We start from the raw sequence: 14408 nt of genomic DNA, 5'->3' as shown, positions 1-14408 counted from the left end.
TTCCATCATCGCTAGGTGTGCTGGTAAAACCAGCAGATTGCCCACCTCGCTAGCGATGATGCGGGAGCGCGCATCATCGCTAGTCGGCAATCTCTGTGGCATACACACTAGGCGGTTTTCAGCTGAAAATCGTCAAGTGTGTATGGGCCTTAAGGTCCTTTGACTATCTAGTCAAAATCTCCTGCCAAAATCTCTCTGTGTGTACACCCCTTTAGACCAAATTTGCTGTGCATATGGGCTTCAAGCAAATTACGAAACTGTTCAACAGCATTGGGAGAGACGTAGAGGTCAGAAATGAAAATTTGCAGGAATGAAAAGAGTGATTGTCTGCAATTAAAACCCAGCCGGCATGGTTAAGGCTCCCCATCCACTAGCACGATAAGTGTCTTATGCAGGTTCTTTTCCTGCAATTGCGATGCATGTTCCATGTCGACCTATTTCAGGTGTCGACCTAAGCTCTGTTGACCTTCAGTGATCGACCAAATGCATGTTGACCTAAATAGGGTCGACCTAGAGACCATATACCGTATATTGTTCCCTATCAATTAAGCGCCATAAGGTTCAATGTCTGAGACAGCAAACTGGTGACATGTCCTATAGGACATGTGTGACGATAATGACATATGACGCTCGGATTCAGTATGAAATCCCGGCGGTCGGGATCCCGGCGTTCAAAATCCCGACGCCGGAATCCCGACCGCAGAAATCCCGACAAGGGGGGGGAACGTGGATCGCCCCCCCCTTGCGGGCTCGCTGCGCTCGCCACGCAGCGGGCCCAGTGCCTCGCTACGCTCGGCACGCTAATTTATTCTCCCTCCAGGGGTGACGTGGACACCCACGGAGGGAGAAAGTGTCAGGATTCCAGCGTCGGGATTCTGAACACCAGGATCCCGACCGCCGGGATTTAAACTGCATCCCATGCCGCTCATATGCACCATGTGTTTTAAACTGGATGCGATGCAATCTAGTTCAAAAAGGATGTACGGCACATATTGTACGGTGCGATATGCGATGCACGGGAGCATGCATTGCCTTGTACAGTACAAAATGTACCATGTATGGGCACCTTTAATGCTATAAGTATTGGTGGTATGTCATATTCAAAATATTGTCTGTTCCCATGGTGACAATATCAGCAAGCAATTGTAGCTGTAATTTTTTGCTATGTCAACACATAACATTCAACATCCGACCTGGTGTTGACCAATCATTGTTGTGCATCCTATTGGTATGCAGTCATTAGATCTACAGTGTCTAGGTCAACAGTCAAAAGGTCGACATCTATTGGTCGACATGGTCAAAAGGTCACCATTCAGAATGTCAACATGGTCAAAAGGTCGACATGAGGTTTTAATATTATTTTTGAGCCGACATGTATCAACAGGCAGTATTTCATACCGTACGGCATGCTGGGAGAATATAATAGTGTTCTGAGCGCAGCAAAGCACGAGCCATGCAAGGAGACACGGTAGACTTAGACGGTGTCCAAACCGACCTACAGTATGTCAGCAGACACAAAAAAAACTCATGTCAACCTTTTGACCTTGTCGACTGTAGACCTAGACATTGTAGATCTAATTTACCATATCCATCCTATGGATGGCAAAGCTTCTTTTCACAGGTGTTTTTTCCCCACTCGGATTTCCATTCCCTGCGTATTGCCCTTGTATGCCACATCTACCATCCTCTGTGCCGTCTTACTCTAACCTCAATGGCTATGAAAGTTACATAGCACTTTACTTGCATATGAAAGGTGCCCTGATGACCCTGGTTCAGAGTACATTAACATATGTCTGTGCCTTCAGTCATCTTAGCAATGACCACTCTGCATGTCAGCAACAAGAGTTGTTTCCTTTACACTAATGGAACTTGCATGTAAATACCTGTAATATTTGTTTGCTCACATATAGAAAAGACGCTCACCTGATTGCGCTAGAAATGTGCCGTCTCAGTGTGCTCTGAGCACAGTAGAAGGCAGCAGCCATAGCTGTCATCTCTATGAAGGGCAGCAGCGGCAGCCAGTGAGGGAGCAGCGAGCAGACCCGCCCCTTCCCTCCTGGCAGACACGAGCGTATGCTCCATGCATAGAATTATAATTAATACAATGAAAATGTTAAATGTTCTCTGATTGGTCAATGATAGCAGCTCCGGTTGGACGTCAGTGTGCTGTCCAAAGGTTCCTTAGAATTCTTACTCCTAAACCCCATCTGCTGGCAGACAACGAGTATTGCTTTTTATAACTTATAGACAACGCGTTAAATAAGTTTTTTCGGGACATTAGGCCAGCTACATTATTAAAGAGTTTTTTTTTTTTTATGAAATATTGATGTATATAAATACTCTTAAATCCTCATGCCACAATTAAGTATGCATATAGGGTGGTATGTGTGTTTTGTTTATAAACCCCATATATTGGGGTATACCCCTATATACTGTAGTCAGTATGCAATAAAATACATTTAATACATGCAAGAAGCGTGGTGATCTGGCACAATCCACTAAAAGTGCAGGTGCCCGCAGGGCCGGCGCCACCACTAGGCAAATCTAGGCATTTGCCTAGGGCGCCGGCCACTGGAGGGCGGCATTTCGCCCCCCCCCCCCGTGCCGCGAGGTACCTGTCCTGCGGCTGTGTATATAAAGCTTGCGTCGGCGGCGGCAGCGGGGGGTCCCTGCAGTCAAGAAATAACGAGCGCTATCCGCCTGGCTACGCGGAAGCGCTTCTGTTGTGGAAACACTGGCCGCACGCTGATTGGCTGAGATTCAGCCAATCAGCGTGCGCCGTGCTTCCAGTGTTTTCACAACAGAAGCGCTTCCGCGTAGCCAGGCGGATATCGCTCGTTATTTCTTGACTGCAGGGACCCCCCGCTGCCGCCACCGCCGCCGCAAGCTTTATATGCACAACCGCAGGACAGGTACACCCCCCCCCCCGGCACCGGGGCGCCCCCACCCCGACTCGCCTTGCACCGGCCCTGGGTGCCCGCATTCCAGTTCAGCAGCCGCTGACCGATAGATACATCACAGGGATATGCAGAACTCCAGCTCCATAGAAAATGTACTTAATGAGGAAATTGACAGCAACATTTCTATACAAACGCCAGCCTGATGAAAATATGTTTGTATAGAAACATTGCTGTCATTTTCTTAATTAAATACATTTTCTATGGAGCTGGGGTTCTGCATATCCCTGTGATGTATACTGTATATAGGAGTTACTAGGACACTTTTAAACTGTGATGCTTGCCTCATATTGTAAGCCAGATCTATTTTAAGGGGACTATGTAAAAACCGGACCTGGACAAGACTCTGGACTGGACATTCAAATCTGCAGTCCGGAGCTTGTAGTGTCTGGTTCGGGGGGGTGTCCTGTCCTGGGTTGTCCTGTCCAGGGGGATGCCTGTGATAGCTATCACCAGGGACATGGGGAAGGGGAGATTACAGCCTCCCCATATGGTCCGGACCGTTCCGGTGTTTGCTACATTCCCGGACCATATAGCGAGGCTTTATTCTCCCCCTCCTCCACTCCCTGGTGACAGCTGTCACATGAAGCCCCCCCGGACAGGACACCCCCAGACAGGACACCCCAGATTTTGATGTCCGGCTGTCCAGGATATTGTCCGGGTCCGGGTTTTACCCATACCCTATTTTAAGTAATATGCTGTTCTGACTTTCGTGATTAAAGATGTTTTAAACTTAAAGCATTACTTTAATTAGCATTACAGCTCAAAGCATGGCTGACTTGCAGTGGTATTTTCTTCATGTCCCTTGTTGATATGTATGGATATGTATGGATTTACAACATGAATACTACTTTAATGTTCCTACTGCAAGATGGATTTGAATGAACTTTTTTCTTATACAATTTTGGTACTTGTTTCCTAGCACGGCGCCACCGATTATAATTGTAAGCCATCGGGTCGGAAAAATCGGGTCGATCGCATCGCATGCGACCAAATCGATGATGCGACGTGACCGACCCGATTTTTACATTGGAATCAATGTAAAATGGTCCCTGAGACCCGATTTTACATTGGACCCAATGTTAAATGCCCCCCAGACCCCATTTTTATTGTATACCCACCCTAATGGTAAATTATATTTCAAATGCCCCCCATTGTTAACGCCACCCCACGAGGGGCTGCGCATTACTTCGCAGGTATTACGCGTCCCCTCGCAGGGCTCGCTCGCCGCGCTTCGGGCTTGGTGGCTCGCTGCTCTCGCCACATTATGTAAAATCAACTCCACGCCAACGTGGATAGTGGGGGTATGAAAAGGTTGGAGGACGCATACCACCGCCTCTCGCGGGCTCGCTGCGCTTGCCACGCTTCGGGTTGGCGTTCATCGTGGGGTGGCGTTAACAATGGGGGGGCATTTGACATACAAATTACCCATCAGGGTGGCTATGCAATCAAAAATCGGGTATGGGGGGCCATTTAACATTGGTTCCTATGTAAAATCGGGTCCATCACATTGGTCGCATTGCATGCCATTATAATGGCATGCGATGGACCTGATTTTACATAGGAATTTAACATTACATACAATGCTTACAATGTAAAATCGGGTTGGTCGATTATAAGATGTTTCACACTTGGACACAATTTTTCAATGTAGAAAAGAGGTAAGTACCAGAGTGGGTATGGTCAGTGTTTCATCGCCAACTCCAAGACGCCCAATGCTCAACCAAGATGCCCAATGACCTGAAATGGTCATTCTATAAACTGCTAAGTACACTACAGTTCCTTATGAATTATGGTTCTAACCATGTATACTTTTTTCCTGGTAGAAATTCGTCTAACCCTTTTGTAGAGCTATCCATTGAACCTTCCTTGCTTGGTACAAAACGTCATCTCCTCTACCATTAATGGATGACCACATTTTTTATGCACAGACATCATGGTAAACTGATCAACTGATAGTTCTCTATATTGACCCTTAATATATTTATATCTCTACCTCTTTTCTAATGCAAACTTTCCTCACAGCCCAATGGCTTCATACCCTTTAGTACCCTTTATTAATTTAGTTGGTTGAAATATATCAAAATAAGTGGGATTGGTATAAAGGGGGGGGGGGGGTTTAAGCGATTTTGACTTAACAACAGGATGACTGACAGGGCCCTGGAAATCGTATAGCACATCGCATCTTAAGCATATCGCAAGGCACATACGATGCATGCGATATGCTTGCGATTTGTGCTAGATAGAGTGTGCTGCCCACTCTATCTCCCCTCCGATCTCTCCTTAAACGGGAGCGCGCATCGGGCTAGGAAGCCCTTACAATGCATACAATCAGTATGCGATATGGCTTCCGATGTTGACGATATCGTCAACATCGGAAGCCATATCGAACCGTGTGTACACACTATAAGATATACAAAAAAAATCTCACGAGTAGTTCTCGGAGTTCTCTGAGTCTTTTTACTGGCTTTGCCTGATAAGTCTCCAATGGCTGTAAAAAAAACGCTGTTAAAAGTTGAGAATCCATATTTTGAAAGGTAACCTATTATGAAATGTAAGGCATATATTTAAGGTATTTTGCTACTATATTTGTAACCATAATTTGTCATTCATTTCAGTTATTAAAGTAATGAAGGTACGATACATAAAAGAAAATTGAGAATGAATCCTCTGATGTGACAATACAAAGATTAACAGTGAAGTGTCTAACCGTTTTATGAAAATGTAATACAGATGGGGCTGTTCTCATTGCGTCCACCGGTGCGCCATCTGCTGGTATCTGTTGGATTGTGATCCATTTCCGGGAATGGGGCGCGTGAGTTTCTCCGAGGTGTGCACACCCCATTCCACGGATAGCGATCGGTGCGCCGGGAGCCGCTCAGATAAGAGCTGCTAAATCTGAATGTCATTAAAGGGCATATTGATTTTTTTATAGCAAAATAATGTGGAAATGGGTGTTTTTTACACCCATATACATTACTGCTGCCCGGAATTGGGTAGTTCTTTGAAACACAAGTGCTAGCATGCCTAGACCTTATAGGCCTGCTGGAGCTTGTAGTTCCCCTGTAAAAAATTGTAAACAAATAAAAGACACACATACACACCAAATGGACAGACTGCTGGCAGAGACATTATTGATTAGCTTGCAAAGAGATGTGGTATAGATTGAGAAAAGCAGAGAACCTAGAACATTGAATGAACAATTAGATAAGTAGGATGAGAACCAAGGTAGGGTGGAGTCCTGAACACCTAGGGATTCTAGTCTCTATGATTTATCAAGCTCGGTGAAGTGATAATGTGGCTGGTAATTTATCACTGAACAATCAGCTCCTAACTGTGAAGTTAGAGGCTTGGTTTGACAGGTAGGAGCTGACAAGACACTTTATCACTTCACCGAGCTTAATAAATCTATCCCTATATGAGAAGAGAGTGTTCAATATTGTTAAATATAGCAGATAGATTGAGAAGAAGAAAAAGCAGTGATTATATCCAGCGGTGTAGCTAGGTGCCATGGTGCCCGGAGCAAGGGCATATTTCGCACCCCCCCCCCCCCCGGTAATGATTTGGGGGCGTGGCTAACATGTGTTGGCATGTTACATTTGAAAAGAAAAAACTTAAAAAATAAGACACTATATAAGACACTATAACGGGATCTGCTGCACTATATAAGACGCTGTAACGGAATCTGCTGCGTAGCAGAGGCAGGTGACTCTGGGAGGAGTCTTTAGTGCTGCTACGCTGCGCTGCCCGGAAGCCGAACCGAGCAGCAGCAGCAATTGAGGACAGAGAGGAGTGTCAGCCTGCCTCCCGGCCTCACCGTCCGTGACACTTGGCAGCAGGGACCGGGGCGAGCAGGGCAGGAGGCAGACGCCGGGCAGGGCAGCCGCCGGCGCACGCTGCCCGTTAGATAGTATTATACTTGAACTTGTGTCAGTGGCGTAACTAGAAATGTTGTGCCCCCCTGCCAAAAAATCTTTGGGGCCCCCATACATTAATTATATATTTTTTCATACATATCCTTCCTTTTCACCCATCACTATTTCCCCTCCTATCACAATTATCCCTCCTCCTGTCCCTCCCATCAAAGTTATCCCTCCTGTTCCCCCACTGAACATACTGTATAATCATAGAAGTTTCAGACCTGGTCCTGGGGTGGCAGGCAGGCAGGCTCCAGGTGCAGCTGTCCGGACTCCGGACACAGACAAGTTCATGTGATTGTTTCAGCTCACTCAGACTGTGGCAGCCTTTATAATCAATCTAAAGCCTCACTGTAATATGCTTTACTGTGAGAATTTAGGTTGATTGTAAAGCCTGCCACAGTCTATAAATCAAGTGAAGTGTGGCAGTCAGGACCGGAGGGCGAGATCGGAAGTCACGGAGACAGGCGCAGGCTGCTATGGGCAGTGACAGCATTGAGCTCACCTCATCTCAGCAAGGGAGCAGAGCAGGGAGAATTCCTCCTTGCTTCGCATACCTTGCTGAGCAGCTATCGCTGCCAAGGACTGAGCCCCGGCATTCTCCTCCAGTCTCCAGCTCCTGCCTCTACAGGTACTGCTGCTGCACTGACACTGCGCCCACGTATGGCTGGCTCCCCCCGCAAATGCTTGGGCTACGGAGTACGGAGCCTTATTTACACCACCACTGACTTGTGCAGGGATCATTTGCGGAGGGGGGGGCAAGCCGGCGGCGCCATTTGACCAATCGGCGCCCGGAGCATGAGCTCCGGTGGCTCCGCCCTCCCTACGCCTCTGATTATATCATTCACTACCTTAGTCAGTGATGTCTCTGTTGTATGATGCCAATTTCTGAGTACTGAGAATGACTTTTGTGGATTCAATACATTGTGTGATATAAGAAAGTGTGTGAGGTGAGTGTAGGCCCGTCTCTATAGTACAGTAGCTATTGAAACCCCAAAAAACTAAAACAAATAACAAGAGTTTGGAATGGGGTTTTATTTACATGTATGACCCACAAAATATTTCTCAGGAATACTACAATTCACCAATGCATGTTAACATAGACATTTAGAAACCTAGTAGAGGCCAAAATGACATGGATTTTCCTCTTAAAAACATTCTCTCCTGTGGGAATAAATGAGGAATTTGCATTAAAGTAGTTCCTGAAATATACACTTTTGGCACTAGTGTGTTGGTTAGGGTGCGGGGAGCCTGCAGCTAAAGGAAGGTTAGGATTTGGTGGCTGGGAGGAGGTTAGTATATTTTTTGGACCCCTGTGTGGGATTCTCTCCATTGGGATGCTGCTGTCGATCTTCTGACCTCCAGTTATCCATATTTATTCCTAATTTATAATCTTGCTGTTAATGTTCTGGCGATGGATGCGCACCCCCGGCATTGAGATGGGCAGTACCCAGCTGAAGGGATCGTAGGCTGAGGCCACCGGATGTGGCGAATCCCTAGGCCTGGAGGATCCGCTGACAGAAGACCCAGATGGGAGGAGCAATCCAGCCAGCGGGTCCTGGCCACAGTCCTCCCCTCAGCGAAAAGATGGAGGATGCCCCGCCAACGCAGAGACCCCTAACCCAGGGGGGAAACATCCCAGCCTGCAGGATCCCCTATATAAATACAGCAGCAGCTCTCACAGGGAGAACCCCCAGAGTAGGAGGTAAGGCTCTTTACTTGGGGGGCAATGGTGATGGGCCCATCGAAGACCCAGCCTGGGCCTTCGTCCTCACCTCTCTCCCCACACTCTGGTCCACCCCGCAGCCATGGCCCCAACCATGGTCCCTGGAGATGCTGGTCACCCCACATATCAGGATATCGAGACTCAGCCATACAACATGCTGAATAAGAAAAGTGGCGCCGCTGATTTGGCTGCCTGGGTGATGTGCTCAGCCAAAATTTGTACCCTGTGTTTCCCCTGTCCTTGTCCTCCACCCTCCTTAGGGTGCATCTAGTGTATACAGTATCTGTACATGATATATGTATATCTGTACTGCCACTGTTTACTTGTTACCTACCTGGCTGTTGCACAGAAATCCAAATGAAATTCCTAGTATACACAAGTATACCTGTCCAAATAAAGTTGATTCTGATTCTCATATCAAAATATTTAAACAGTCTATAATTTCCTATTGGATATTGCATATTGGAAGGCATGCAGTTCCGGTTTGCGACCTTACCACTTGCAGTTCTTGGGAGTTTCTACAAACTAAACAGCTTTTATTTATAATTGATTAATTATATGCTGCTTTTTACTATATACAGATGTAGCTTTGCTCATCATTGCCATGCCAATCGCCTGTGTTATGTGGCAATTGGCGCAATCCCATGTAATTTGCTCTGAATGCTCATAGAAATGCATTGAGCGGTGATGATGCTTCATAGCAATTCTGGTCTGTGGGTGTAACATCACCTTGGCAAGAGCTGATACTAACATTAGCATTAATTTGTGACTTCGACATAAAATGTGAAAGTATGCACTCCAGCATGTCAGTATTGGGTGCCAATATGGCAGACCTAGTGAGTCCTGGAGATATGTGCAAAACCATTTGATGTTTGTAAATCCTGTGATGTTCTAGCAATTAATTTCTGTGGGGTGTTTATGGAGCATTTGTGGTTACAGACAAACCAATGCAATTTACACTATAAATATGTGACACATAAATAAATCCCTAAGTATGGCAATAGAATAAAGATATCAAGTTCTATCTTTTAAACAAAAATTGAGTAATTTAATTGTAAAATATACATATTCACAAAGCAACCAGCATGTTGTGCTTGTGGGTGGTGAGCCCAGGTGCAATAATATATAAAAGACCACCCTCTTCCACTCCAACCCAAGTTCAAAACTACAAAACTACAGTGGGTGACAAGGATAGGCATAGGGTAACAGGGAGAGGCGGGGGGGGGGGGGGGGGGCAGAGCATGACAAGGAAAACAGTGGGTGAGAGGAAGAGGGTGATGGGAAAGCAGTGGACCCCTTAGTCCTCAGTGGCCCTGGTGTACTGCCAGGGCCGTTGCCAGCACCCTCTGTGGCTAGGGTTGCCACCTCTCCCGGGATTCTCCCTGATTTGGTGGCAACCCTACAGGAGGCTTGTCCAGTCACCTGTATTGGACTGGAAAAGCCTGGACAGCAGAGGCTGCAGGGGATGCGGCTGCTGGCTTGGCGCTGAGATGTCTGTGGAAAGAGGCATAGACGTCCCAGTAGGCAGCACCGCAGCAGTTGATTCAGTGGGCAAGTCTCATGTTACCTGTCTCGGCGCAGCCCACTCCCCGTGAGTGCCCATTTGCCTGCTGTACTGCAGAGCATGGAGTTATCGGGCTGCACTGAGCTGAGCTTCTGCTGTTCTGCGGAAGACAGGTGGGGGAAGGACCTGGCTGCTGCTTGCTGATGCTGTGTGGACAAAGTTTTATGCTGGCTTTCCGGTGCGCAGGTGAGTGGCAGGGGGAGTACTAGGTACTGAGTGAAGGGGTATATATATATATATATATATATATATATATATATATATATATATAATACTGTCCTCCTACATCATTGTGAATCTACACTGTACCCTCCTATGTGTGTATACTAATATATATATATATATATATATACACACACACACACTGTGTATATATGTGTGTATATATATATATATATATATATATATATATATATGCATACCCTCCAGCATGGCCCATTCCATTAGGTACAAAATGCTCTGTTGCTCTGGACTTCCTTACCAGTGGCATTTGCAAAGGTGCCAATATTCAAAAAGGGGAGCCACACCTAATGCCACTCCAAACATCACTGTCCTGGACTCACTGGCAGTTGATGTGATACATGTCACACATCTCCCTGTGGCACTGTCTATCCTCCGATGTCTCCTATGGCATTCGGGGAAATGGGCGCCGCCATGACACCCAGGGTCAGCTGGCCGCTGTTCACCAATCTGCCGTCTCCTGCATTAATACACAGGTAAATCCAGGTATCTCCACCAGGGGCGTAGGGAGGGCGGAGCCAGCGGAGCACGAGCTTCCGGGTGCCGAAATATCACAGGGGGCCGGATCCCTGCAACTCAAGCTCTGCCGCTGGCTCCTCTGCCCTGCTCGTCCACTCCCCTACTCCCCACTGCGAGTCTCCCACTGTGTCAGCCGAGGGCAGTGGCACAGCCTCTTGTGCAGGCTGACAGAGAGCTCCGGCACTCCTGTCAGCCCGCGACGAGCAACCAGAGATGCTAGGTCTCCTTGTGGCTTCCAAGCTCCGGTGGGGATTGCGTCTTTGGTGCTGGTCACGCGGCAACCAGAGACACTCAGGCGGCGCACCATTACCCACGTGCACCATTAGGCCAAGGGGGTTGGTCAGACTGGCCACTGACTATTGGTCACCAAATCCCTTGATAATTCCCCTTTAAATTAACATCAAAGTAAAAGGTCTTATTATAATTACAGGTTGCGATTAAATATGAAGTTTAGGCCTATAGAGATTACAAGAGTGACTGCGTGGATATTATCCATATGCTTCAGAATAAATTTAACACTGACATGGACCAGTAGGTAAATAGGTTAACATAAAATAAAAGTCTTAGAAATTTGTATTTTAGTAGTTTAAGATTAATTTTTAAGGAAGTTTAATATGAATGAAATTGACATCAAACTATTGTAGAGGCTCAGACCTCCTAAATAAAAAATAAAACTAGCAACATCAAAAAATTTTTTTTTTGAGAGATCAAATGAACATAGAGGTGAATTAGGTTTTACATAAGAGTCTTTTTTTTGTTAATGTTTCACGTGTGCACAGATTGGTAGATTTTCTCACAACTATGTCAGAATCACATTATATTAAGCCACTGTACTCAGTTGCTGTGGATAGCGCAGCTCTTATATAGTATTGTCTGAAGTATTATACATAGATGCATAATGCACATTAGCACTTTATATTATTGAGCACATTGTTATGAATGTTATGTGCCCATATAACACTATGTATTCACAATATTTACGCTGCACTGGATTGTTGCCAGGTTACGGCAGCAGCCGGATGACATCACTTCCTATGCGCCCCGCACTCTGACTGGGTAGCCGGAAGAAGATGGAGGCGCTTCCAGTACCGTCCTGGAGTGTATTTAATGGTGAGTGTTACACTGTTTATTTTGATACTGTTCTTGATAAAAACACGTAAGCGTTGAAACGTTGAACATCAGACGCTGTCTACTTGACTCTTTCATTAAGTCGAGTGCCGCCACATCGCCCGCATATATATATATATATAATACACAGAGCTGGCAGCACACGTCAAAATAACGGACCAGGAATCACGTTCTTGCAGTCAACGTTTCGAAGCTTTTATTGATATGCTTCTTCTTCAGGACAAGATACCATAATGCAAAACATACAACATATTTATACATACCGATAAGCACACCCACACGTACCTTGATTCCCGCGCTCCACCATTCACGTGGCTGACGTCATCAACTGTGGACAAGCGTGTCTGTCGGCGCCTCCGCACTGACACTGCTCGTTCCTACCACAGCTGTGCTTCAAACCACCTGTTGGCTCTGAGCCGCCGTTGTCATGGTAATCGTGATACACAAAAATATATACAACATAATAAACAGCGTGTCAAAGAATAATGTGAAACAAATACATACAAAATAACACCATACATCACCAATTAGTGATACAATATATAAATTGCGGTAAAGCACTCTGCATTCCATCTGAAAAAAATGCAGACTATTAGCGGTATATACAAAAAGATAAAGTCGACATCATAAAAAAGTTGACATGACAATATATCAAAAAAATTCAGAATAAATTCAACATACTATTTAATAATATTGAGGGGAGTAAAGTTCCTGTCACGACTGAAGGGCTGGATGAAGTCGTGTGGTGTGTAGCAACCGGAGACGGACCAGAGGAGGAAGGATTAAATCGTGCAGGTTTAATAATAGAATTCATAAATGGAACAATACACACTTGAATACTTTCTTTAAGTGGCAGTTAATGGTAAATAATAATTGAGCCAGCACGGCACTTTGAAAGAAGAAAAGTTCATTTAAATAATGACAGTTCAAGGCACTGAGGACGGCAGGCTAGGGTCTTGAAGAATGAGAGGATCCGGAAAGAGAATGTACTTGATGGTATGAAGGATCCTTGAAGACTGAAAGAAGATGGATGATGACTGAAGAATGAAGAATTTGCTTGGAAGCAGAAGACTTGAAGAGCGAGGCCAGGGAGCTCAGGGATGCAGGCAGGAACCAGACTGTGGAGAGAACTGGCAGCGATGGGGTTAAGCAGGACCTGGATCAACCACAGAGCACTGGAAGCAAGGCACCAAGTCAGGAGAGGTGAGTCAGAGAGCCGGAGTCAGCTGGGAGCTGTGAACGCCTCTGGAGACTCTTTGTACTGACACTGAACAGGCCTAGGCAGATCCCCTATATCCCTAGAGGGCGGCTGCCATTCGCTGTCAGGTCAGTATGGGTGGAAACCTCAGACATGAGCCAATCTGCTATTTGCCCTTAACCAAGATGGCGGCGCCGGCCTCCCGGCACCCCTACAGCACACACCGCTACACTTGCCGGCGTCCCACGCTGCCTGCTGCCCACCAGACTGCCGCTGCCTGCTGCCGCTGACCTGGAGACCACTACACGCTAGCCGACGGCGGGCGCGGACGGGTGAGTAGTATGCCCGCCGCGCACCACCGCGGCTGCGTGTGACAGTACCCCCCCCTTTCTGGGTGACCCCAGGGCACCTACGCACCTTGTGTGGATTCCTTTGAAAGAATTGTCTCACCAGACGGGGAGCATGGAGGTCTGCAGCATCAACCCAGGAATTCTCTTCAGGACCGAATCCAAGCCACTCTACCAGATACTGAAGATGGGTATTGCGACAACGTGAGTCGATAATGCGCCTCACCTCGAACTCTGTCTCTCTCTCTGAGCCAATCTTGGGCGGCTTAGGCACCTTCTTCTGATATAAGTTCAATCTCAAAGGCTTCAGAAGAGACACATGGAAAGAATTCGATATCTTCAAGCAAGAAGGGAGCTGTAGTCTGTAGGCCACCGGATTAATCACTTGAGTGATTGGGTATGGCCCGATGAACCGGGGAGCCAGCTTCATGGAGGGTAACCGAAGGCGTATATGGCGGGTAGACAGCCATACTCGATCTCCAACCTTCAATCTAGGAGCCGCTCTTCTTTTTCTGTCCGCCATCCTTTTATATCGAGCGGATGCTTTGAGGAGAGCGGTATGAACGTCTGACCAGATTTTTGCAAACCGTTGTAGAGAAGAAGCAGCTGCAGGGACATCGGAAAACGATAAATCTGAGAACTCTGGAGATCGAGGATGTTTGCCAAAGACAGTAAAAAAGGGAGTGGTGCCGGAGGATGAATGATAGGAATTGTTGTGCGCAAATTCCGCCCAAGGCAGAAGGTCTACCCAGTCGTCTTGAGAGGAAGAGACAAACAAACGAATGAAGGCTTCCAAGTCCTGGTTGACACGT

General features: G+C 46.6%; 1 protein-coding gene across 1 annotated transcript in view; it reads right to left on the bottom strand.

Annotated features, from left to right (window-relative positions):
• Nucleotides 1–2074, bottom strand: part of ECI2 (enoyl-CoA delta isomerase 2) — a 46507-nt gene extending 44433 nt beyond the window's left edge. Inside the window, exon 1 of the mRNA XM_083188004.1 lies at nt 1924–2074. Within this exon, the coding sequence (XP_083044130.1) occupies nt 1924–1994 (71 nt within the window). The 5' untranslated portion in view covers nt 1995–2074. The remainder of the gene's footprint in view (nt 1–1923) is intronic.
• Nucleotides 2075–14408: the final 12334 nt, after the last annotated feature.

The sequence above is a fragment of the Crinia signifera genome, chromosome 5 (genome assembly GCF_055691185.1).
Source record: "Crinia signifera chromosome 5, ASM5569118v1, whole genome shotgun sequence".
Taxonomy (NCBI): domain Eukaryota; kingdom Metazoa; phylum Chordata; class Amphibia; order Anura; family Myobatrachidae; genus Crinia; species Crinia signifera.
Note: the sequence above shows the minus strand (reverse complement) of the source record. Positions and strands in the feature narration are given on the sequence as shown.